Raw genomic sequence first — 26,758 nt, 5'->3', positions numbered from 1 at the left:
CCGTGCATATCTTTTTATCCTTACAGGCGGGCGCTACGGATATTTCGGCCGATGCCGTGACAATGATGCTAAGCCTCGCGACTTCCATCGTGGCGACGCTCGCCGTCAAGTTTTAGAATTGATCCATTTTAAGCCTCGCCTGTCCTCTACCCGCCTCGAAGATCCCTAAACCCTCCTTCGTACTTGGCTGACTGGTTTTGAATATGAACTTGAAATTCCTGTCGTCATTTCGCTACCATTGATCACCACTCGTGGAGCCGACTACAGTCGCAGCCTGCCTTCGGATCGCTCGGGTATAAAAGTTGAGACGGGCTTACGGCGATCTCGATCAAGTTCTACATCGACTGTGTTCACAAATTTTTCGGTGACTTTTGTCAACGAAACCTTGAACGATTCCTCGAAATCGTGGATCATGTTTATTTTTCGTTTCGGAATAGCCCTGCAGACCATGTTCTTTTGACAACTTGTTTTCCCGTCATTGATTTTGTGTGTATCGTTGAAAATCGTCAAATAAAAACGTTTGCGTTACAATTTCTCGTTATTTTTATTCTTGAATTTATTATCACTCCATCGTCTATTTGTGGTAAATTTACGGAGAATTATCTTTTAAAATTAAGGAGAAGCATACCGTTGGTAAATTATATCATATATACGTATACGTAGTTTTTAATTAGCGAGGAAATCAGAAAGCGTGAAGGTGTTGCGAATCGTGAGTATGACGTCATTTTCCCCGGATTCCATTTTGTGCAGGAAATTAAACAAAAAAAAAATAAATAAATAAAATGAACAACGAAGACTCAAACCGCGTCCGACTTCAGAACTATCATGCGATAACGATGTTAATTTTTATTCGATACATTATTCTATCCATGAGTTGTCCACCTTGACTGGAATCGAATGAATTGCCTTGTCACCTGAGTGCACTTGAAACTAGCTATCGCCGGACATTGTGCATTCAACTACTCGCAGGACAACATTTTGTTCACATCCCGCAGTATTACCTTTTCAATCAATTATACCTGTCAACGGGATTCGTACTAATACCTAAATCAAAATTTGTCAAAGATACTTAGTAAAGTTAATTTTAACCCAAATGAACGATAGACGTGCAAAATCTAAATTGTCGTAGGCTTTTCCGCTGGTAGGACAGTGAAGTTGAGGGGATCACAAGAGAAATGAAAGACAGTAGGAAAAAAGGAAAGAAAGAAACGGTTCGTTGAATATTGGTCAGCGACTTTTTTTCTTCATTCAATTGTATCAGGGAAAGCTATGAACTTCGGCAACGTGGCATACTTGCTACGTACGTTTGCTTATGCTTAAAAAAATCTCTTCTGGTATCATTTACACCGGTAAGATATATTGGAATTGTAAAGCTAGGCATTTGTTGCAATTCTCCTTGTTGCAATACGTCGTGAATATTTGAGTAATTATAGTATGTATATCACTTGTATTGGAAAAACGGTAGCGGCATAAAGACAAACTGCATGCTCGAACACGACTCTTCATTGATAACAGCTTTTGATGAAGCTAAAGACAAGGTTCGACATTTTTCTAGATGTATCCAAGATTCTGTACCATATCTTTATTCGAATCCGATTTTATGTTTCAACTGACGCTACAGATGTATGATACTTTTGGTAGACCTCAGTCTGACAAATACTCGTATGGTGCGTATCAAAGACAGTGCACGACGAATTTACTTGAACAAGAATGAACGATAAATCCAATTAGATTGTCCCACTCTTAAATTCTCAGGTATATGTATAAATTGTGAATTGGTTTGTTATTTGTTCTGTTTTTGTTCTCATTCTAGATCGTTTTACCGCCTACGCTGAGTGTTTAGTTCCTGGCTCGACACCCGACTTTTTATCAACTACTTTTGCTTATTACCTGAACGAACGCATCATCATTCTAAGAACATCAAAGAATGGTAATTACTGGGGTTACAATATTGCAAAAAATTCCAATGCATTATCGCGAATCAGAACATCTCCACATCTTCAACAAGAAGCAGGGAGCCAACTGCGAATGAGAATTTTTGTTCCGTTCCGTACTTAAAAAAAATTACTAGTTTCTTCTTAGCGGAAAATTGCATAATCGTTCGCTTTTTTCAACTCCACGGCAGCCGCAAACAGAAACGATAATACGAGGCATGGAGTTCCCGGGAGTAAGGGATACATTACCAGTGGTGGGGTTTAGTCTGATATAAGGAGAACCGGTCCCAGATACCAGAGTCCCACTCTCTGGACATTGCACAGACCGCACCATCATCTTCCCGCGTTTCTCCACGCGATTTCAACGGTCCGTTCATTTGTCGGTAACAAAACTCGTTTCAGCGAGCTGAGTTGTGTCTAGTTCACTGACTGTTCTCTCACTATACGGTCGGAAAGGGCAGTCGTCGCATTCAAGGTAAGAAAAACCGCTGTTTCGATTCGACGTGAGTGTCAGTTGAAAAACCTTGTCTCTTTTGCGGTGGTATGGTGCGTGAGTGAATCCAGTTCCGAGTTGCGATATTGGAACAAATTCAACATCTTTATCAAAACTTTCTTTCGTGCATACTTGAACGTAAATGTTAACTTGAGAACCCGTAAATACGTATTTCATAATACACCCGCTTATTCAGTTCACCTTCATGAGGCCGAACAAACGTCTTTTCCATGCTGGATGTACACCGTTCGGTTAATAGTTGGCGTAATTTAGTTAAATTTATAACGTTTAATATAACTCTCTGAACTCCGCTTAATAAGCCGTGTGGGATGAAGATAAAAATCTGAATGTAACAGAAGTTCATTTCTCTTGGTTGCCAAATCTCACGTCCTTAACTGTATACCTTTTCTCTTGGTTACGTTGAGTCCCGAGTTGAAATTTCATTGCAGTGCCTATTGAAAGTTTCCCTTTTTTTCTGTCATCAATAATTCACCATGATAGTTCAGTCGCGTTTAGCGTCTTCCGTGACGTAGACAACGTAAACAGGTACAAGAGCATTTAAAAATCTTGGCAAAATATTATTGCAATGTGGATTTCAACGATGAGTCTCTTGGCTCTGCTTTTAGCGCAATGCAGCAGAGTGAAAGTCGTAACGACGAAGCTGAACGACGTTCAACATTCGTTTCTTATTAAATGAATTTTATGTGGTTTCACCGCATTGTGTTATGTACGTTGTAGGTATATTTGTAGGAAAAAAATTCCAAATCGAGAAAGTGAATGGCTCAAGAAAACGATTGAACGCAAAAATAATCTTACGTTTATTTCTCGACTCCAAAAAGTACGATATTTCTTACATCTTCGTTACGTGTTACGTTAGAATAGCTTTCACTCTGGCTGTATCGCGTCAGACTGTATCGGGCTCTCACTACGAATAGAAAGGATAATAATGTTCTCTTGCAGAGAAAAAAAAAACCTGAATTGTCGAGTTATGAATTGATAAATCATCAGGTACAAGGTTTCTTGTTGATTCATCACCATCTATAATACAGAATAGCTGAATTTCATGCTGATAAAGATCGTGCCGTTGACTGCAAGAGTTTTCTCTGAGTATCAAAACTACGGTATGATGAATAAAATGTTAAGCATTCACCTCTCAATTCGCACGTAGGCGCGACAAAACCGGTTGGTTCCTTGGTAATCGTGGAATTTAGTGACTTGTTGATGGCGGTGGAGTGATCGCACGATTTTAGCAGGGTCAAAAAGATATCAAATTGCGTCGAAAACAACTACCAAGGCTAATTTTGCCTACGTGTTGAGTAAACCTGCTAGCCGAGGTATCTAATAAAAAGCAACAGTGACATAGATATACTTTTCGTAGTCAGACAATTCCTACCGTCGGGCATTAATGTTATGTGCCTGAGTGTTACGTAAATGTTGAGTACACAACACAGGCATCGTATTATCTGTTCAAGAATCGTCGCAACATTTTATGAATTTTAATGGTACCTAAGCACATATAAAATTTCATCAGAAGTGAAAAAAGTAGAAAGACAAGACTTCTTAGCGAGCGAGTGGATATCGTGCTGCGAGTATTATCCTCGCGTGGAAACGTGACGTAACAAACTGCGGCACCTGTGGCTCCTCGCGAAACGTAAATCGAGTTACCTGAGTAGCAGTAATGCCAGTAATGCAATATCCCCCGGGGCTTTCACCACACTTGACGGAGGGCCAAGAATCCATGCTTTCATTCGAGACAGCCAGAGCTGAATTTTGGCTACGCCTAAAGGCTAACGAAAAACAGGGAACAGGCAACATATGGCGGTATGCGATTGTCACTATCAATTATTGCATCAAATTACCAATTCCACTGCGTTGTCACATCTCAATGACACCGCAGTGCTCCACGTGTGGACGTTTTTTCCCAGGGAAATACACTTTTTGCTCAATAAGCTATATAAACACTGAAAAACCGGTACGCCTGGCACAACTGTAAATTATGCAACAACGGTGCATTTTTTTGACAGACAGAGAGGGGGAAAATTCCGTAACACATATATAAGCGCAAAACGGAGAAGTCGCGTGATCAAAAAGACATGTATTGGTAGTCTTGCCACACTTTCAACCGATGCGGAAGAACTGCACGGTCACAGTCGAATTAATTCATTGCCCAGCATGAGTGAATTGTAACATTATGCCATTCTCTTCGAAATATCGCGGTCTGCCATTGCTATCTCGCATCTGCGTAGATTGCGGTGTTGAATACTCGGCACGTAATCTATATTGAATGTTGCGTGATCGCATTGTCTCGTCGGAAGATGGTAAGGTAACCTGGGATACACGTGACGCGGTAACTTGACAATTCAAATATCCAGATCTCTGTTACCGCCGTGCGTTCATTCGTCTGAATCGTTACAAAATATTCCATTCTCATTTATGCTTACGCTTATCGGTTAGTACTTGAGAGTGCTCAGCGCTTGAATTTCAAATTACACCTAAGGATATAATTGCACGAATCCTAACATACCTACTCACATGACCATTCAATTATAGAGACTCGGGATATGAAAAACTGTTTCGATAAATTTTGTCCAACATATTGTGCGAAGATACGTTACTTCCCACTGTTCTTTATTTTCAAATTGACCATCGTTGAAACGTAAAAATTTTATCTTCAGACAGCACATGCAGTCAAATCTTGTAATCAGTTGGTCTATTTTGCCTACTTCTTAGGAACATGTCATTGTTGCTTACTAGCTTATTCACCTTGGACCCTCGTTCAAACCTGAATAAAACTGTAATAATTATATGGCACCACTCGTAAACGTTGCATGAATAAGAATCAGAATATCTTGTTTCAGATGTTGTTGATACAGCCGACAGAAGAGATGTCGAAGCAGATCCGGGTCGAATTGAACGAAGACCCGACGACGCGCCAAAGGGATTTAAAGCTGATTAAAGAGTGGCTGGCTAAGCAGCCTCACTTACCTGTTTTCGATGGTAACAATTTATTTCTTATTATGCCAGAAATCGTATAAGTATTTTTCATCAAGGGCCAATTATCTCGTCTCTGAACAATTCAGCCACTGATAATTATAATCCGAAGCTATCTTTCGCGAAGATTTGTTATTAACATTCTTATTCCTAAGACCGAAGGGAAATAACGAACGCGTAATTACATTTTATTGATTTATTTTACACAGATGACTTGAGGCTAATGACATTTTTGCGTGGCTGCAAATTCTCACTTGAGAAGTGTAAAAGAAAGCTGGACATGTACTTCACCATGCGTTCAATTGTACCTGAGTTTTTTTCCCAAAGAGATATCACCAGGGCGGAAATGAGGGAGATCACGAGTGTTGTGTAAGCTATAATTCACGTACCGTCATGCGGTATGATGACTAATTTCTAATCCTTGATTAGCCAATGTCTATGATGAATATGAAAGCTTACATAACGACAAGCCAGACCCAAAAGTCGCGTAAGGCCAGCGCACGCATCATTTCTATGCGAATGTAATTTATGGGTGCTAATCTCCAGACATAACACTTTCGCTCTAAAGTAACTTGAGGTTAGATATATTGAGTTGATAACCGGAGGCTACCACTTAACAATCGTACTTTCGACTACTGTAACTTATTTAAAGACACTTACAATCCCCAATGTCATTAAAAACTGACTGAAGTCGCCATTGGTATGTTAAAATCCGGAGAAAATACCGTACAGGTATCACCTGAGAACCCTTGAAGGTCAATGTCAACTGGCTTAGATCGCTGAAAGTCATTTGTACACCATGGTCACATGGAAAGTTACTATCAACACCCTACAGTTAATCACGTATATCAATTTTCAAATGTATAACATATTGAGTATAGAATAGTCTACTAAATTCATCAAAGGTCAGAGAACTTGATTAAAGATATTTGCAGTTATTTGAACAGTAATCTGCAGCTCCAAGAGTCGCTCTTAGGCATCAACTTGGCACGAATAGCTAAGCTCCCCCCCCCCCTTCCTTGTTCAGGAAGCACTATCAAATCTTGGAAATCCCAAACGAGTTTGGGTAACAGGCCATTAGACATTGATTCTGGTTTGCGCAGCAATTAGTTTTATTTGCAAATGTCTTAAACCGTACTCCTCAAGTAAAGTTCAGCTGAATAAAGATATGTTATTTTTTCACAGTCAAATTCCCCCGCTACCAGGATTGACCAAAAATGGCCGTCGCGTTATCCTGATGAGAGGAATCGACAAGGACATCCCAACGCCCAACGTAGCCGAGGCGATGAAAATGGTACTCATGATCGGCGACGTTCGTCTCGCGGAAGAACTCTACGGGGTTGCCGGTGACGTCTACATTTTGGACGCTTCCGTCGCGACGCCTACGCACTTTGCAAAATTCACACCTACAATTGTGAAAAAATTCCTTATATGCGTGCAGGAAGCTTATCCTGTAAAGCTGAAGGAAGTTCACGTGGTTAACGTTAGTCCATTGGTAGACACGATAATAAATTTTGTCAAACCATTCCTAAAGGAGAAAATCCGGAACAGGATATTCGTTCACAGCACTTTTGAAACCCTCTACGAACACGTGCCCAAAGAAATTCTACCCTCAGAGTACGGAGGCGACGCAGGACCCATTCAGGCCATCCACGGTATTTCGAATTCATCTCTAAAGCGTAAATTTTCTTGCCAGAAGCTCGATTTATAACCAAAAAATGGGAGTCAAAAGCCCGACAGAAATCGATCGGGTCACCAGACTCGTGGTCAAAGTTCAACGAATACCGCTTTGAATATTACGGAAGCTTTTTCGTTAGCAATTGATAAGCTATCAATGGTACTTTAGATGGCCCAAAGTTGAAACGCTATTGTAACGAAACTTTCTCAATGCCAACTTTTTTCTCAATTACTTAAAACCGCAGCAAACCGTTAATTGGCCCCAATTTCTTATTACTGTTATTGGTTTTTTCAGATGCTTGGATCAAGAAGCTGGAAGATTATGGACCATGGTTCGCTGCCCAGGAAGCCATCAAGACAAACGAGGCTCTTCGCCCCGGTAAACCAAAAACACAGGATGACCTCTTCGGGTTGGACGGCTCATTCCGCCAACTCGTCATCGACTAGTGTCTCTCCTAACTTCTCTTTTAACTCCCACTAATCTATCCATTTCACGAATCCTCGCCACTTCTCTGTTCTTTTTTTTTTTTTTTGCAAATAAAACTTTTAAGAAGCTAATTTTTGATATGCGTCGCTGAGCAAGTGATCGAAGCACCTTCGCCTGTATCTTCCTTGTCGCACTTACACATCACATGATATTGGAGTCTGGTGTAACTATTTCTACAACTTTGTACAAACACATATTTTCCATAAAAATATATATTTATACACATGTGTATATATATCCTATGTGAATTTCGTTTCTCGATATACCTATAAACAACCAAAAACGATCATAAGCTAGATTAACGGGATTTTATTCAACGCCGTTCTTCTTGGCCACAGTTCCAACTCGTGAGTGCTCAATCGATCAGCTCTCACCATAATTACCCATCATTATACTATTCTGCGATTGGAGAAAACTTGAGAAAAATCAAGGTCAACCGATTCTTTGGTTTCTTCACGCTTGTGGTATTTAAGGAATTGATTTGAACCGTTGGTAAAACCTGGTTGTACAGATTGCTGCAGATGTAATGCCGCCTCGAGAGAAAGTTGCATTCTAAAGGGTAAAGAGCTATAATGGCTAGCCGCTTGAGCCAGGCTCGATCCCCTTCAAATCGGACTATGTACTAGCTTTTTAACTCTAATTATCGCGTTACGTAAATACATTTTTTTTTCTTATAATTAGCTGGAAGCTACGCATTTCTTGCTACTTATTGCGAACCATTACACGCTGCAGAAAGTTCTCCACACTTATTACCTTCAATGGTTTAACTACCAGTCGTTTTATCTCGAAACAAGAATAAAAACTTTTCTAATTTACTTATAATTCAGGTTGAAATATTTCAGCCAGTAAGTCCCGGTCACTCATATTCAGACCAACTTAAACATGAGGAACAAATTTTTATCGAAACGGTCAGATTGATGTTGCAAAAAGGTTCGAAGTTGCGAAGTGTTTGAAAAACGGGAATAACTGAACATTAGTGAGTGAATACTAAACGTTGACTGCATATTTGTCAGCTGGTAATAGTTATTCGTGAACAAAAGACTACTTTTTTGCATCTCTATAAATTATACTCTCTGACAATCGTTTTACGCACGAACCACCGTGTAACGAAACAAATTAATCATACCAAGTCATTATCGCCACACGCTGAGGGCTCAAATTCTCTGATAATGAGGCAAAGAGTGAGTTGCGAGCTATTCACAGCAGCGGCGCTCTTTCTTTCACTTACACTAGCCGAACAGAGTTGGTCAGTCAGTCAGTCAGTCAGTCAGTCTTCAGTCGTCTTTGGTGTCAGACAGTGCGTGAACAGAAGTCTGGTAGTTGGGAGTATTCGTGGTGGACATGCTGATGGACGTGCGAACGTGATACCAAACCTCGGAGTAATAAAAACTTTGGAATTTTTTGAAACTGTAAACAAGTAATTCAAATTAGTAAAGGAAATACGTAGATAAGAAGTGTACCTAAGTATTCACGTGCACACATACACGTTCATTTAGTGAAATTGTTGGACGAAAAATGTCAGGTACTCGTGATCAATCGGCTTAACAGATCACCTTTCAAATTAAACGAGTGTCGCATGATTATTTTAACAAGTTCGATGCAATTGCATTGATGACGTTTGAGTCTGTTTTTTTATCTTATACAAGGAATGACCGGTGAGTCGAGTTTCAGCACCGGAGAATTAATATATATTATCATCAACAGCTGTGGCACGGGTGAAACTTGAAGTAAAACAAATCATAACTGTGTTAACCTTGGACTTGTTTGCTGTGAATTACTTGATTTTGAGCATCGCGAGTATATTCCTGCGAGGAGTGTGAATGTTGTGTTGTGTACTCAAAACGGGGTGGTGAACCAGTTGAATGTGTCTAATGGAGATTTAGCTAAAAGCACTCCGGAAAGTTAGACAAAAGTGTCAAAAAAATACTCCGAAATACTAGGAAAAACTACAAGAGGATGACTGCTTCGTACACAATCTGTAATCGCCTCACGGTGAGTCCTCGGCCTTATATACATCCTCATTACCGCTTATGTACGCGTCGTATTCTCTGTTCACAACATGAACATCGCACATTTATAATCCACTCTTGTAAATAAGTATTTCGAGTCTTGACGTTTCCATTAGTCTTCCAATTGCGTCAATGTCACCAAGAATTTTTACCGATCCTCTAAGAATCGGTTACCTTTTTTTTCATGCTGAAAGCGTGCAAAGCGAATGCAATATTCTCGCAATTTATGGTAATGAAAAAACTCATCGAGTAGCTCGCTTCAGGCTTACACAGATTATATAATTACAGATTTTTCATTCATGTAAAAATAGACTCATCGTTTAAACGCTGGTTAAATGTTAAATTTCCCAGCTTTATTGGACCAATTCACCAATTTTCCTCCTACGCCAAAACTTCAAGTACCGAAATTTTCTTGTTATCCTTTAGTGCATATATAGTGTACTAGTGATAACAATAAGCGACTGTCAATAAGCAAATTTTAGCGGTTGAGTTTAATAATTTAGTTGTATATTGTGGAATTCTTAAATCAACTAACAAGTCGGGTCCTGGTGTGTGTGTGTATGTGTGTGAGTATGTGATACTTGAAAAGGTTTCAATATTTTCGACACAGATCTTTTTTCATTTCGCGATCGATGGCATCCCCGAGGGTGGTCTAGTGGCCGGAAGCCGCGCAGAGTCGGCTCAGGTATTCACTTCCGGTATGTCTAAAGCAAGTCCATCTAGCATGGAATCTAGCTATTCGGCGACCAAAAATCAGTCTCACATTTGCTGAAGATCTCTTACCATCGCGGTCCATGAAATTTTCATCAATAATTGTTTCCAAAATTTCTTGTTAACACAGACGTGTAAACAACAAAATGGTGTGAAACTTTCCGAAGCCAAGAATCATTTCAATTGAAAGATCAGTCATGACTTGCGCGTCAACATTTTGACTCATTGTATGCGGTTTAACGACGCAATATCCATTCATCTCAGGTCATGTACTATTCCTGGTAAAATTTACGAATCGGCAACATAAATTTACATGCTAAATACTTATGCGGCGAACGGAGGTAAAGTTGCTTTGATCAGTCGACAAAAAAGGGGATACACGTACGTTTTTGAAAGCGTTGACTAAATGACAAGATTATTTCTGAAGTACGACGAGATGTTTTATGCGAGCGGCGCAAGAATCGCGATATAATTGCATCGGATTATCAGTGTTACACAAACTCCAGGAAGCCCACGTAATTTCATTCTCATTCGTCGGTGCACCGACTCGCGAGCCACACCTCATTCCAAAGTGTGTAAAGATTGCACTTAGGCTGGGGTGGCCTTTCCCACCTTATTCAAACCTTGCTCGTACATGCACCAGGGACACAAACCTCGGTAATTACATGCATACCAACACAACGCACACACAGACGCAAGTTTTCTGCGAACTCCAGGAGTCGATGGCCCCAGCTGCAGTCGAGTCCCATCTTGGTCCTTCGGTCGCTGCAGCGGCGGCAACTCAAATGCTCACGTGTTTACTCCTGGCAAACATTCGGCCATCGGTGTTCACCTCAAGTACTGCAATTACTCGGCCCGTTTCTCGATCGCGTTCCACATCAGGAGCCGCAAATCTCACTGGTCATCGAATACTTCGGACTAATGGGGTTCACGCTTGGTATTAATTCCGCGTAATGCTCGGTGAAATACATTGCATCGGATGAGCCACGATTGCAGCCCGTTTTTTCGGAGGGTAGATTTTCATCGGGTACCGAATCGCGGTATTCAGATGCTATTATAAAAGTAGGCTGATCGCGAACCTTGTCACGTTTCAATCAGTCATAAATTTATAGATTGCGGGAAAATGTTTATGGCGTTAGGAAATTTTTCGATTCATCTAAGGATCACTTTTGCTTAAGTTCTGGTGGATATATTCTGTTCGCACCTTTCTCAGAGATGGCAATATAGAGTATTACCCTAAAAATGTGATCGAAGAAATTTCCTCTTCACAATTCCAACGTAGAAATAGGCGGTCGGACTTGGCCGTCTGCTGAAAATGAGCAAAACAGGCTATTTTTCAGCGAATGAGTGCTAGTTGGAAAATGGCGAACCATTTCTCCACTAGAGGAACAAAGGTTTCGCCATTTTTCAACGTGCTCTAATTAATTGAGAATTTGCTCCTTTAGAGCAGGCGGCCAATAGCATAATTTTACATTTTCATTCGGAAAAAAACATTGTGTGCAACTCGTGGGCAATGACGATTCTGAGTTCGTATAATATCCGTTAACTTCATACTCACTCAGAATCGTCACTTTTACCCACACGTTGCACAATCTGTATAGTATTAAAATAAGCCAATCATTAAAACAAATTATCGTCGTTGCTGCCGTTCAGGGTCGTTACCTTCACCTCGAGCACTGCTCCGGATGTATTAGTTTCACTACCAAGTATTGAACTGATAACGCGCGTCTTGGAATTAGAAAGACATTAAATCTCCATCACCTCAGAATCTGAATAATTGATCGATTCGCGTTTCGCCAACTCATCAAATGCGCACAGTGTTCAATCATTCGCAACAATGTCTGCAACGTGATTTCATGTCGAGAATCCATCGGATGTACAGTCTGGTCACAAAACGCTGAAACAAACAATCATTCGGTAATGGATCGCAAGAAAAGTCAACAGAGATAAATATTTTTGATTTAAATGTGGCCTTGAATGGCTTTAACAAACAAATCTCGGCTATTGAAAAATTTATAAGGAACACGTTATTTTTCGGGGTTTTAAGGTTAAAATGAAATTTCCAAATAACAAAAGGCTTATTTTAGTCGTCCATGACTCGATAAAAAGTGTAATAAGTATACTGTATAAATTTTTCAATTACGTATTGAGCTTTATATATTTTAACTAATTACATTTGTGGAAATCGTACAACATTGATTCCGGTAACTGACGAAATCTATCTGTAACGATATACGGAGAATTCATTATCGGAGACGCGTAACTGATCCCAATTAAAATTAAATTATAGAATTATTTAATATATTCTGCCATCGAGGCATTCAAACAAGCTGTTACGATAATGCGATTTCTATAGCGTTTTTGACGATTAGAGATTTTCAGTGATTTTAGTGGAATTAGTACGACTGATTCGAGTTACATTTATGCGAACCTCGTGTTTCTGTTCAATGTTATACTTTGATGTTCCTCGAAATCATTTATTGTTAGTGTTATATTGATATTATCTCGGTACAAGTTTCAACCCTACAGTAAAACCTCCGAATCACAACATTACCATCCCTCAAGAAAATTCGATTCTACGATTTCACGAAAATCTTTCCTCGCAGGACCTCTGAAGTTACCCAAATATTGCGGTTAGTCAGCAAGGAAAATGTTTCGGCAAATTAGGAAACAAGAAGCTGTAACTGCTCAGACCGTCGATGAGATTCGATGTTTTCGCCAACTTTTCGATGTTGATTGCTTCAGGTTTTCCAAGAACGTTGAAGATAAGAGTATAAAGCGGTAAAATAAAAATCCTGGGCTTCTCGACAAACAGAGTTTCTACGATGAAATATTCGCGGTAAAACGTGATGCTCAACTTTTCCTTAAAACTCGGGAAATTTCGAATCCCACGGGTCCTTACGGCCACCCTGCAGCTTGTACGAAGATCTTAGACCTCACAGGTAGGTGAGCCTGACGTGAGAAGTGGTCACGGAACAGTAATATTTTCTCGTCCTTCTCATTCCTCGGGTTTAGTTAGGTACGGCACGTCCGCTTTGGTCGGTACTCGCCACAGGCGCTTACGACTGCAGGATTTATCGCTCACGCCTGCGGAGACGGCCTTTCGATACCTAAACAAGTGTGCGCAGATCCGCGTGTGCCAGGCACTGTTCGGCATGCGTGTGCTTATACCGTCCAGAAACGACCGAAATATTAATTACGTTAATAACAATGGCTGGCCAATCCCAAGGCGACGACGTGCGAAGCGAGTCGTACCCTCGATCCCAGGATCTGCTCGACGCCTCCCGCCTTTTCCTTCTCTTTTTCAATCCCTTGCCTGCTCACGTTTGCCAAGATCTATCGATCTGTCGTCTATTTTAGTAATCGAATCGTACATGCGGAGTGAACTGATCGGCAAACTACCTGCCGATTTTACTTTGTTGTCCCTATTCAAAATTACACGTATACCTACTCGGATCGACGATGCGGAAAACGCTGCTGACGCGTAAAAATTTAATGTCGAAATTTGTTTGCGCTTTTATACGTGTTACATTTTTTTGTTTCTTGTTTATACGATTAGAATATGCAGGCAATTTTAACCACACTGGGTAAGTAGCAGTTGCGTAGCTTCGCAGCTGAAAGATCTTATCACATGTGTGTAATAAAATGAGGAAAATTTTTGAGCCGTGTGACCAATGCGTTGGTTGATTCTGTTTTTCTGTTGTTTTTTTCATCAGACAGCTATAATTGCCTTTGAATATTTTTCTTGGGTTTATATGTCAGTTTACCACAACGCAAAATATTATTGTCAGTTATCATAAACTGCGCAGAGCCGACCAACGTTTTGCGAAACGTTTGCAAATTTACATCTCTTACGTAATTTCAAACTGATGCGATTGTTAGCAACTAACCATTCTTCCAATTTGATCGATTCAAAACTCATTGTCACTCAGATCTGCGGAACTACAGTTCCGTAACTCACTGCACGGGGATTGAATGTATAATTCCAGATTGCATGAGTGTCGTCATTGTTGAAAAGAGAAAGAACAGTGTGTTACACGTTGTTTGTGCAACTAATCTTGCACAATTGTTCTTCCCCGTTCAATTTTAGATCGTGGTCGGGTTCCTGTGGTTCGCACTTCTCGGAATAAGCTTGGCGACGCCACCGTCGAACGAAGAAATCGTCGAGGACGAACGCGACTACTTCGAAGTTCTGGAGCGATCGTTGCTTTTCTACGAAGCTCAGCGGTCGGGACGCCTTCCAAAGAACAATCGAATACCCTGGAGAGGGGATTCCGGATTGGAAGATCGTGGTCAGAACGGCGAGGACCTCACCGGAGGCTATTATGACGGTAAATTGTTAAAACTGATAAACAAATGCTTTGTCACACAATACTTGTTACGAAAACCACTTGCGTGAAAACGCGGAAAATAAGTTCTAATTTCTGATAATTAGGCCAACACATATGCGGATGAAAAATTTGTCGTCACCACAAAATATGGCCTAAAGGATGTTTCTTCCATTTATTAAATCGTAATCGGAACAACGGTTTCTACCACGAAGTGAAAACACTTTTATTTGAATTATTTGAATAGAGTAGAAATAAAAAAATTAAATTCCTTGTGTGTATAAAAGCAATATTTTTGCTCCATCGTTAATTGTTAGTTCGCGGTAAGATCCGAAGCTCGGAAGGAGGGGCAGCGAAAAATGTTATAAATGGAGTAGCAAATACCGGGTACTTAAAATAAGTTCCTGAAATCGCATAGCAAATCTACCATACTCAGATGTCCGTTCAACAATTATTCATATAATTTACCCTGTCAAGATGTACGAAAAAAGTACGTTTGCGGAAACTTTTCTGTTCCGCATGCATCTACCATTCTTTCATTTAGTTGAGAGTAAATATAGTATAGTCATACCAGTTGGTCGATTCGTACCTTTGGTTTCACTCCGCCACCGACTGTGCGAGAAATTTTCAATAGAAATACGCACCCTTGCAGGCTTTCGGAATGACAAAGAAGCTCTCAGATCAGGCATTTCTCACAATTTCAAACAAAGCGGCTAACCGACGCCGCGTCTTGGTAACTGAAGTGATTTTTAACGAAGATACAACCTGCTTTTTCTATTTCTAAACAGCTGGAGACTTTGTTAAGTTTGGGTTCACAATGGCCTCTATGACGACCCTCCTGGCCTGGGGTGCGGTAAGCTGGCCCCAAGCCTACGAGGCCGCAGGTCAACTCGACGAACTACGCGAGGCGGTCAAGTGGGCGACGGATTACTTCATCAAATGTCACGTGAGCGAAGACGTACTTTATGGTCAAGTCGGGGACTTCGCCCTGGATCATAGATTCTGGGGAAGACCAGAGGAGTTGAACACCTCGAGGCCGGCTTTCAAGATCGATTCGGATCATCCAGGTATACAATGGCGCCGTGGAAGGCACGTTAAGACTTTGTACGGATTTGATTTTCGTCCTTCGAGATTTCGAATCTAGATAAGGATTTCTACAAGTTTTTATGGAACGTACAAACCGTTACGATAAAATTCAGAGCTTATAATTAGGGATACGACGTAAGCGATCCACACGGTGAGTTGCACGATATTATGAAAGGGAGCGGCCAAAGCGACTACTTATACAACCTCGTAAAATCCCCAGCCCGGTTACAGACCTGATGACTTAGAGCCAATGATGACTTAACAATGATTACTTAAATATATTCAAAAGGAGACCGAAAATTAGATAGTGGAACACGTCTATTGAAACCAGAGGTCTACACTAATCGAACGTTCGATTTTCTACCGCGAACCATTCGGCATTCATTTCATTTACACAAAAGCTAAAGAAAGCTGGGTGTATCGGAGGAATCAGTTTCTTTGTTACCAGTACGAGTATCCTTCCTTCTTTTTCTTTCGTTTTTTTTGACTGTTAATTTTAATCGATATTAGACTTTGCCATGCCCGTGACTAACGACCGTCACGCACTACATTCCAATTCCAATCGACAGGCTCGGATCTTGCCGGTGAAACGGCCGCTGCCTTGGCGGTTACCAGCATCCTCTTCCGCGACTCGAACGCCTCGTACAGTGCCGAGTGTCTCCGACACGCCAAAGAACTTTACCACTTCGCCAATACTCGAAGAGGACTTTATCACGAGGTGATCAAAGGTGCAGCCCAATATTACGAGAGCATCGACTACGGCGACGAGCTGGCTTGGGCTGCGGCCTGGCTTTTCCGAGCCACCAATGAGTCGAAATATCTGGAGGACGCCGAGCACCACTATCAGCACTTCCATCTGAAAGAACGACCAAATGAATTCTACTACAATAAAAAGGTGGCCGGTGTACAGGTGAGTTCCAGTTAAAGATTATACTTTATTTTCACATCTCGATCGATTTTGGAACGGACGTCAAGATGCGCTGAATGATCGTTGTTAACGGAGACTAGTAGACGAATCAGAGCGTATCTTGAGAAATTCTGCGCCGTTTCAGCACGACGATTTGCCGATTTGCGATTTAAGGAAGTAAGGACGTTTCACTTTGTCGTGTGCGCATCATTAAACCAATTATTTATTGGACTGTTTCGCAGGTTATCATGGCTCAGCTTACCGAGCAGCAAGAATATCAAAATGCCGCCCGAGCCTTCTGCGATTTTTCGGTTCGAGATCAAAAGCAAACTGCAAAAGGCCTCCTCTACATAGATAAATTCGGCACTCTTTGCCACGCAGCTAACGTAGCATTCATCTGTCTTCAGGCCGCCGATTACCCGGCTATCGGCAACTCCGAGGAGTACAGAAATTTCGCACGTGATCAGATACACTATATCCTCGGCGGTACAGGTACGAGCCATTTGTTCATAATTATATTAGCTGGTTAAACTCAAGGGCGTGTGACAACGTCCTTAATCATAGCAACGATTATAGTCACGGTTGTTACTGCGTGAACGTCGATGCCCAGAACGCTTAAGGTTCCATAGCCCAATGCGTCCATTACCTGCCCAGCACAAAACAATCATATTTTCGCTCTAGAGTATTCTTTGCTGTACCAACTTAGCGCGAGCCTCGAGCTAAATTCTTGATGTCAAAATTCTTCTTTAACAGTATTCGAATTCAATTTCAGGGCGAAGTTATGTAGTCGGATGGGGATTGAATCCACCAAAACAGGCACATCACGCCGCAGCTTCTTGTCCCGATAGGCCAGCACCTTGCGGATGGGCAGAATTTAATCGGACAACACCGAACCCACAGATTCTCCACGGAGCCTTGGTTTCAGGACCGGACGAAGCTGACAGGTTTCTCGATTTCAGAGAAGACTATATCTACACGGAAGTAACACTTGATTACAACGCCGGCTTCACCAGTGCTGTTGCCGGATTGGCGCAGCTACTGATCAATCCTCCTGAGTGATTTCACTAGCGGCGCATTTGGAAGCACGTCGTGTATTTACCAATCTACGAAGTTCGGCCTTAAATCCAAAATACTGCTTATTTATTATGCCAATATGTCAATGTTAAATCATGAACAATCATCCGTTGAGAATTAGTACAGAACTGCCGATTCAATTGATACTTGGACTTCCTTCAGTTAATATCTTATCAAACGCAACGAAATGATTCCAACATTCTCTACCACTCTTGGTATCATATAATTGTAAAATACGTTATTCTCAAAGCTGGGACTTACCGAAATTTTTGATGGTTGAAAATATATCAAAACTTTAAAAGCGATGAGCTCCGGCGTTTTGGTACAAATCGTCAAGAAATAACTGAACTGATATTCAGTTTTTCTGATAAATTTCTTCATCCAGATCTTGGCCAACGCACAGAAAATCGAATGCTTTGTTAAAAGTTTACTTTTTAATAACCTGAAGTGAAGCACGTATCGTCGTTCGACATAAGCCATCATATTTTTAAATTTAAAAATCCGGTATTATATTTATTTTCCGTAACCATCAATTATTTTATTTTTAACACGTCAAAAAAATGCTCCATTTTTTTCCGTGTATAAGTGTAACACAGAAGTGTGTTCAATTTAATCAACCGGTTATTCACGGTTGGGATTTGTACAGTATTTGCAGGAGCAGAAACTTTTGCTTTTACCGTAATTAAACACTTTAAAACAATTGTAAATTAATCGAGTAAAGGTTAAGGTGCCGAAGGATCGATTCGACTGGCTGTGTTTTCGATATTCTATACGTAGATCTAGATATTATGTAATCTGTACGTCACGCGTGATAATTACACGTTTCTAGAGGCATCTACATCTTTTTTATAAATTCTTCAACGAATATCATCTACACTTGACACACGTATACCTAGATACGAGGTTTACAATATACGCTATATAGAATAAAATAATTCATGAATAAACTAACCGTCTAATGATTGGCTGTATCGAATACATCTATACAACTTATTAACTTTGCACGTGAATCACCTGTTGCGTCAATGCGATACCGTTCTTCAAATTGTAAACTGAAAACACAACAGTCACAGACTGTGTCAACGACTGCTTGTCGACAATGAGTTTGTATAAACGCTGTCGTTTGAGGAATTGCATAGTTTACATCCAACTATCGATTTGCTGCCCGTCACAGTGACGGCGTGGAAATATGTCGTCTACCTGTTGACATTGCAAGCTTCCTGTGTGGCAGCTCTGATTTCACCCTGCGCACGTCTGCGGAGACCCGTGTTCTCTCTAACCGTTAGTTGAAAGCTGACGGTTCACCCCGCGAGTTCACGATGTACCGAGATGTCCTCGTACTCGGACTCTCGATATTTCTCTTCGCGATTACCGCCGATATCGTTCGATCATCCAACAACGATCGACTCAAGGGAGGTAAGAGAGTGATAAATTGATTGGGTTATTGGCCTCTGTGAACGTTCAGTGGTTTTGCGATATCGCGATATCCATTGAAATTGCAAAGGCGCTTGTTTTATCCAAGTGCAAAATTTTTCACACGACAACTCGAACAAAGTGCAATTTTTTTGTAACAGGAGAGGGGAATTCTAACTTCTCAAAACCTTGTGCGTTCGTGCGATGCGACCAGGGTGAGAATTGCGTGAGTCGGAAATTTTGGTGCAAAAATCCACCGTGTCCCATTATGCACTACTGTTCTAAAACGCCGAGAGGTAATTTAAGAGGAAAGAAAGAAAAATTGAAAGAATGCATTGTTTACCAGAGTTATTCAGAGCTTCTTTTCAGAATCACTGAAAGGGCCGATTACTTGTGAATCCGTTCGCTGCAGCAAGGGTTACATTTGCCTCGTCAAAGTTCGCCGATGCCATTGGGATCGGAGTAATTATTTTCCGCTCTTCATGAACTGATTAAATACACAACTAAATTAATACAAGCCAATTATGAATCTGTACAGGATGTACACAGCAAGCAGCACGCTGCGTTTCTGACCACGAATATTACGACGGTCCAACTTCCTGCGCCGATTTTCATTGCCCACCCGATCATCGGTGTATCTTGCGAGAATCCAAGTGCCCACATTCGCCTTGCAGGTTGCTCAGAAGTTGCGCTAAGAACAAAGGTACATAGTGCATAACAACTTCGTGAAAAATCGTCTTTCATTCATTTTCATCGCACAGATGTTCAAGCCTGGCATGCTAGATGCAGAAATCTGGGATGTCCTTCGGAATATGAATGCTTCCTGCGAAGACCACCGGACAACTGCTCCTCCTCTGATCCCTGCAAACATACGCCTGACTGCACAAGTACAAATGGTTAGTTTCGACTTTGAATTTGAATCTCTAGAAAATTACCCAACGCTCAATGAAATTGTGGAAATTATTCCCTTCACGTTTTCTTGCCAGTGAATGAGGTCCCATTTAGCCCAGGCTGTCGAGGCTGGATTTGCCCCAGAAATCAGGAGTGCTCAGTTATCGTCCAGGACTCCTGCAAGCTTGAGCACGGTACCGAAAACTGCGAAACAACCCGTGTCTGTCGGGAACCACATGCATCCTCCGAGACGATACCATCACCTTCTACGCGACTTGTTCCTCGAGCACCTACTGCTGTGAACAATGTCTGGCAGTTGAAAACCCCTGAGGTATGCCTCAAGGTTGATAAACTTGACAAGAGCAGTGAATCTATTCTAAAAATTTTAGCCGCTGACTCGTTCAACTGTGGATGAAGGCCTGTCGTTGATCGTAAGGGATACAACTCTGCAAGATGAAGATGGAGACGAAAAAGTACAGATGACGCGGCAGAAGATCGGCGGAACAACCACGACTATGTACCCAACTGTGGTGAACGGCTTTTCTACCTTCAAAATGCTCAGTTTTTAATCAAGACACAGTCAAAACATTCATCCAGAACACTATTTGCAAATACGATTTGAATTTCAAGGTACCTCCGATGGAGACTGCAGCTTTTCCCAGTTATCCTACAACTGTGTCAAAGGTTGACTCTAGACTAGCTTCCATTCCGAGTCAGACGAAGTAAGATAAGTCCGCTTATTGATACTAATCATGGTACTTTGAATTCAGGGTTTATTTCAGTGAAAATGTTATTGTTTTTCCATCCGTGTTAGGTGTCACTGCAGCAAAAACACGTATTCGCTACCCAGTGGACCAATTTATCAAGTTCCGGTCTACGTTAAATCGCCTGTGATCAAAAATGATGCTGATGTAGAAAAAGTCGTGCATCCACAGCAACCGATCGCTCCTTCAATGACAGAGTGGCTTGACTATCTCCGTTTAAAAACGGGTTTAGACGCCATCAAAATATGGGCCAAACATGCTGAGGAAAACGTTAAATATGAGGTAAATACCGCGATACAGATTCGAAGCAGCATAAAGCTGCTCCGACAGCAATACTTATGCATAGGAATACTTAACGCAATATTACAGTACTTCAAGGAATGGCTGGAATCTGTGAAAAACAGTCTGGGAAGATTGAAATTTCAAATCTGGTTGAGGGAAGTTCGAAAATTAACCTCCGATAATCCAGCCTTTCAGAAATGGCTCCTAAAAAACGATGCGATTCCTGAATCCACCAAACCCTACAATGAGGACGATAGCTCTATCCGAAAACCTTTAGTGGAATTTCCAGTGAATACGGAAGAAGTACAGGTTAATATACCGGAAGCTTATGAAACTATGGAAAGCCCTGCAAATAGTCATAGAGATTTTTTTTTTCTTCACATTGGTTTTTTGAGAACGTCATTGTGCATTAATCGACTCTGGCGTTATATGAAGTGATGTATTTTTTCGAAATTTGTTTATGTCGATCACAGGTACCAGTTCTCGATAAAACTCAAACTTCACAACATTCGAAAGATACAGATAATGGAAATGATCCTGCGGATAAAAAATCTGAACCTGGAATTACTCAAAATATTCATGACGATCAAGAGCTCGGGCAAATTCAAGATCAAAATCAGCTAACTCCAGTCGAGAAACAGTCCAGAAATTCATCCATTTCTCAAGTTGAAACTGAGAGCAACGATACAAGTTTGGTAATGCCAAGAACGGATGTAGAAACGACAACGAGTAGGCCAATACCCAAACCACGTCCTAAGGTGGAAGAAATCGATTCCTTTGACTCAAAAATCCACACGCTTGTTGATAAATATTAAGGATATTTTAGACTGACTCGAATTTGTTGAAAACATGTACTCTCAATTACGTAGCATGAATCAACTGGAATTTTGAAACTAACGCACTATAATTTTCAGAATAACTTCGATCCTAACGTGAGTACAAATGTTCCACAACTGTTTTCCGTGGATCAACAGAAACCAAATCATCTCTCGAAAAAAAATACCGGCCACCCGAGAATCAATTACGGAGAAGGTCCTTGGACCGCGTACCATCAGGATTACTATAACCTAGGACCAGATTCAGATATTCACTCAATAAAGTTAAAGAACGATTCCCTAACGGAGTCCAGGCCACCCAATTCCACGTACCGTCATCAACCACAGTCATATAAGACCGATAACAATAGATCGGATTCCGGTTATTCGACTGATTTGTCAGAATCGCAGCTGAATATCAAGAACGACTCAACTCAGGACAACTCAGTTGACTTTGCAGCACGAGACAAGAACTTCGGGAAAGATCCCAGGGAGGATCATCCGATAAATCATTTTGTGCAGCTTAATAAGAGTAACGAGATCCTTCCAAGTAAAAATTACCGTCCAGGTGAAATGTTAATACAAGAAATTTACAGTGCCGAGAATGATTCGACGGTTGGTTCTGGATTGAACTCATCAGTGCTACTGCAAAATTCCACCAACAATATCAAAACAAGGGAAAACACGAAAGCACCGGGTGTGAAAATAAACGATGTCGTTCCCTTTCAGAATATACCTGGTAACCTATCGTTGGTAAAAAGCAATCAATCCAGCAATCACAGTGAACTTGATGTTGATTCGCCACGTAATGGGGCGAAAAATGTCGCACGGAATTTCACGGCACAAGAACCCTCCACGGCAATGCTACTCGAACATTTTCCCCCAGAGAATCAAACAGAATCACCGGAATTTCCGGCGCCACGCCAGGACTACAAAACGGTTCATCAGTCGGACCACAAGGTTCCAATAGCCCACACGTATTCTCAGAATTCGTCAGCGGACGTTGGGGTGCAAACGAAAGAGGAAAACCTCACGAAGACATTCGACTTGTTTGCCCCTGTAGCAGATCAACTCCATATAACGTCGCCGTGGGACGCGGTGCAAGTCCTCGGCCCTAAAAAAAGAACTTACTATGCTCTCATGAGGTTTCCGCTGGAACGAGTCAACGACCAGCTACAAATAGTCGGCTATCCTCTAATCGTGTCGACGACCTCATCTATCGATCAATCTGATATTTTTCACTACAATGCGGGGAACCTTAACTCACAGCCTCAGCCTATATACCTCACGCAAAATTCTGAACCCCATGTGCCTCCAATCCCTTGGAACCTAGTTTTGAAATATCATAAAATACCCCATCGTTCACCTACGAGACAAAATTTAGATGAGGTGGAGGTTGGGAACCAGGAAGAACGGATTGATTTGAAAAATCAACCGGTCTCGGCCCAACAGGTACATAAGAAAAATGCACATACCGAGCTACACATTCCTCTAGTAAATTCTCCGCATCTCAATGCACCCATTGAGCTACAAGTACAAGATCTTGGAAGATGGCATCGGTTAGGTACTGTTCAGCCTACGCAATATCTACGAAACAAGGTGAAGAATATTGAAAGAGAATACGGTGGTGGTCCCAGCATCCCTTACAATGTAGAAGCCACTCAATCCATGGTCGATATGCTGACTAGTGGACCACGGACCATGACAACTCCCAACCCAATGCCATCGATCTCCAATCCGAAACCCTCGGAGGTAGCAGAAATTGAGTATGATCAGTATGAGTGCGAAGAGCAAGGACTCACTCCATCTCCCACCTTGGAAACCAACCAGGTAATAGTTTGGCTCGTGATATATCGATGTGAAAGGTCAACATGTACATATAGTCTCATTATAGTTTCTCTTTTCTAGAAAGCTTTTGCAGCAGGAGATCCTTACAGTCCGAATTCGGCAAACTACGATGCCGCGAAGTATTACTACGAAAATGGTGATAAATATGGATATGACGACGGACCCTTAGGATATGACGACGGATACTCCGAGCAGCTAGAAATCAATGTAGCGGATTACGGTCCTGAGTATTACGATGGGGAAATCACACAGGGAATTATAATACACAGAACTGCCGATGAGGATAAATCGTTCTCTAAGAACTGATGTCACTTTCGATGTTTCTCTTGAAATTGTTATGCAATTCAATAATAATATTATTGCTAATGTATGCTAAATATACGTGATGAAAAAGGTGGTGCATGTGATCGAGGTAGCGATACGTAACTCTTTCAAATATGCACAAAAGTTCGCAACGATCGACTTTGAAGCAATGAAACCGAGGAAAATAGCTATAATAAACCATATGCGTGACAAACTTATTCCTAATGTATTTTGCGTCACAATTCATTGGCGATGAGTTCTGATTTCTTGAAAACAGTTTGATCACTCAAAGTAATCGCAGTACCTAAACCGCCGAGTCACGGCTGAAGCGTTCGTTTCTTTGACAAGTTTTTACACTGAACAGCGGTAAATTTTAGTCAAAAAAAAAGTAACCTTAAAGTTGGAGCAAAAGTCCCAACCAGAGTAAATTTGTACGGATCAGTTGGCGATTAATACTGGCGAGAATGAAAATTTTTCCGTTGATTCAAGTCTCGTTCTTTTTGAGAGAACGGTCGATTGACTGATGAAGTTTATGTCGAAACTCCGACTTGTTTTACCTTTTCTTACGTATTACTCGTCCTGAGTGGCCGGCTTAAAAATCAGTATGCGAAACAGCGTATTATGAGTTTCAGGTAAAATCCCGCAATTATTTCAGTTATTGTCACTTGAATTTTACTAACTATCACAGTCCATCATAATTGCAAGAAATGTTCCTTCAAGTCTGTAGCAATCAATTACTTTCCAGGAGATATTCAATGGCTACTGCAAAATTTGCACATAACAATGGAAGAGTGAATTGCGGTGAAATTTGAAAGCCAGCTGTCTGCCATATGAATATTAATTTTACTGCTTACAGTGTTGAAGCACAAGTCAAAGAAATACGGAAGCATAACAATTGGCCGCGGTACACCCGTTATTGCCAGGAATGTGAAGAAATTCATACATACAGAGTTCTCGAGATATATCCGCATCAAACAAACATCAGCGAAGTTATGAGTGATCGAAAAAGAGATTTTGCCTGGCATCTTCGTACGCAGTATGCAAAACAATTTTTCCAGTAAAGGTTCACCCGTCTTTTCTGTGGAAAAAATAAAAATCGGACCGCATATCCGCGATATTTGTCGACCAATTTAGAAGCGATTCCGGATTCCTAAACGGTAGTTTTTACGATTACACAAAAATATAATTGAGCCATCCAACTGCGGTTAATTATTGACGCTAGTTTTACGCTGTATTTCTTGATTCTTGTGAAAATTGTATTATAAGTATGCAAACTGGTTTGTACATCCTGTGCCAATACGCTTGCACAGCAATACGAAATTCTTTCTATTGTATGCAAACGACAAAGCAGGAAAGTCCAATGCGCATATTATTCTTAAAGGCTGATAATCCAAACTGAGGATGTACATTCAGCGATTAGTGCTGGGCAATCCCACTTATTCATCGATCATGTTGAACGGACCTCACGGAGCAGCAAAAGATAAGTATGGATGTCTTCACACAGAGATTCTTAAAGATAATTTTGTCCAGCAACGTGTATAACCAGGCACTCGTAAAATAACTATGACTCGAATTGCGTAATATGATCAGACTAACGAATGTTCACAATCGTATACAGTCAACGATGAAGAATATCAATAATTGAATAAAGTAAGTTTCTGCTTTGTTGTATCCAATAGAAATATATATTTGCACTTCGTCTTGTTCAGCACTGTTAAGCAACACTGAAACACGACGAATAGCGGTAAGCAACCTGGAACAATATTCGGCAGTGGTCAACCAGAGATTTAACGTCGCCAAAAGTGAAGCGAAATTTAACCAAGGAAACTGTTTACTTTTTCTTACAGTGTGATCAGTGGCCCGTGGTCGGCGGTCACGCCATACTAACTTTCGACATAAGTAAGATGATAAGTGTTTCTTTAACGGTAGCAAAGCTTGCGCACGTCTTTCTTACACTGTGTTTCATACATCGACTTGGGGCTCTAATCGAACAATAATTCATAATATTCAGTTGAAGCGATTAATAATGACGAAAGGTGCGTCAAAGTTTGTAACAAGTACAATACGCGGATCGAAAGGTCATGTGCGCAGACTATAACTAGTTTCCTTAGTCACTGTCACGTTCGGTTCTACGTTGATCGTAACGTGAATGAAAAAAATTATTCCAACACTTTGTCTATTCATTTCTCGATTTCCAATAATTCTGTACAAAATTTTTCTGAATTGCAAAAACGTGGCAATGTCCAATATCCAGGCAGGAAACTTGAATTACTTGATTCAAGTTATGAAAGTTACACGTTCCTTGTACAAATTTTCAACATACTAACTGCAGGAGAATGAGAAAAAATTCATATCCACCCAAAATCGCAAAATAATCACTTTCGTTTACACTGAGGTTGATAAGCCTACGCACGAGAATAAGTGCATAATAAGTTGAACTCGTGCAGTTTTGATTAACGGACACTGATTTCTTTCGATTAGGAGAAGTTAAGGGTTCTATTATGTACGTACAGAAAGACAAGTAAAGTCCTTCGGAGAACGATGTCGCAGGGAAATCAGTCACACGTCTTTTAGTTCTTTACTGTAACGCCACGTATAATTTTATGCTTATTATTCCACGCAGCTTATAGTTTCCGATAACATTTTTGTCCCCCATTCAAAGATTCTAACTTCTCTTTACATCCTATTATATTCGGCATTTTTTCTCCTTTTTTTAAGATCCATCCCGAATGTTAGATAAAACTT

The 26,758-nt window shown here is 40.9% G+C and overlaps 4 protein-coding genes across 19 annotated transcripts in view; all 4 read left to right on the top strand.

Annotated features, from left to right (window-relative positions):
• LOC107219610 overlaps window positions 1–531 on the top strand; it is a 98,247-nt gene extending 97,716 nt beyond the window's left edge. For all 13 annotated transcript variants that reach the window (XM_046734783.1, XM_046734794.1, XM_046734793.1 and 10 more), the window contains one exon: window positions 27–531. In XM_046734783.1, coding sequence (XP_046590739.1) covers window positions 27–116 — 90 coding nt within the window. In that variant the 3' untranslated portion in view covers window positions 117–531. The remainder of the gene's footprint in view (window positions 1–26) is intronic.
• A 1,695-nt stretch (window positions 532–2,226) lies between these two features.
• On the top strand, window positions 2,227–7,824 carry LOC107219632 (alpha-tocopherol transfer protein-like). 2 transcript variants are annotated; one of them, XM_015657908.2, is made up of 5 exons: window positions 2,227–2,409; window positions 5,286–5,424; window positions 5,628–5,787; window positions 6,604–7,073; window positions 7,391–7,824. In XM_015657908.2, exons 2-5 carry the CDS (start codon window positions 5,286–5,288, stop codon window positions 7,540–7,542), a joined length of 921 nt encoding a protein of 306 aa, XP_015513394.1. In that variant the 5' UTR covers window positions 2,227–2,409; the 3' UTR covers window positions 7,543–7,824. The 2 variants fall into 2 exon arrangements, with proteins under 2 accessions (XP_015513394.1, XP_015513392.1); XM_015657906.2 differs by lacking the exon at window positions 2,227–2,409 and adding an exon at window positions 4,061–4,248.
• A 977-nt stretch (window positions 7,825–8,801) lies between these two features.
• Window positions 8,802–18,644, top strand: LOC107219623 (endoglucanase E-4). The gene is made up of 6 exons (XM_015657896.2): window positions 8,802–9,574; window positions 14,393–14,633; window positions 15,419–15,697; window positions 16,286–16,626; window positions 16,866–17,115; window positions 17,396–18,644. Exons 1-6 carry the CDS (start codon window positions 9,539–9,541, stop codon window positions 17,680–17,682), a joined length of 1,434 nt encoding a protein of 477 aa, XP_015513382.2. The 5' UTR covers window positions 8,802–9,538; the 3' UTR covers window positions 17,683–18,644.
• A 332-nt stretch (window positions 18,645–18,976) lies between these two features.
• Window positions 18,977–24,244, top strand: LOC124293562. 3 transcript variants are annotated; one of them, XM_046734772.1, is made up of 13 exons: window positions 18,977–19,113; window positions 19,272–19,406; window positions 19,480–19,572; window positions 19,649–19,813; window positions 19,872–20,006; window positions 20,097–20,332; window positions 20,391–20,531; window positions 20,632–20,723; window positions 20,816–21,047; window positions 21,135–21,356; window positions 21,521–21,805; window positions 21,962–23,692; window positions 23,771–24,244. In XM_046734772.1, exons 1-13 carry the CDS (start codon window positions 19,017–19,019, stop codon window positions 24,014–24,016), a joined length of 3,810 nt encoding a protein of 1,269 aa, XP_046590728.1. In that variant the 5' UTR covers window positions 18,977–19,016; the 3' UTR covers window positions 24,017–24,244. The 3 variants fall into 3 exon arrangements, with proteins under 3 accessions (XP_046590728.1, XP_046590729.1, XP_046590730.1); XM_046734773.1 differs by having other exon boundaries at window positions 21,521–21,742; window positions 23,771–24,243; XM_046734774.1 differs by lacking the exons at window positions 19,272–19,406; window positions 19,480–19,572 and having other exon boundaries at window positions 18,978–19,113; window positions 23,771–24,243.
• Window positions 24,245–26,758: the final 2,514 nt, after the last annotated feature.

This window comes from Neodiprion lecontei, chromosome 3 (genome assembly GCF_021901455.1).
Source record: "Neodiprion lecontei isolate iyNeoLeco1 chromosome 3, iyNeoLeco1.1, whole genome shotgun sequence".
Taxonomy (NCBI): Eukaryota; Metazoa; Arthropoda; class Insecta; order Hymenoptera; family Diprionidae; genus Neodiprion; species Neodiprion lecontei.
This window is presented reverse-complemented; position numbering and strand designations above follow the sequence as displayed.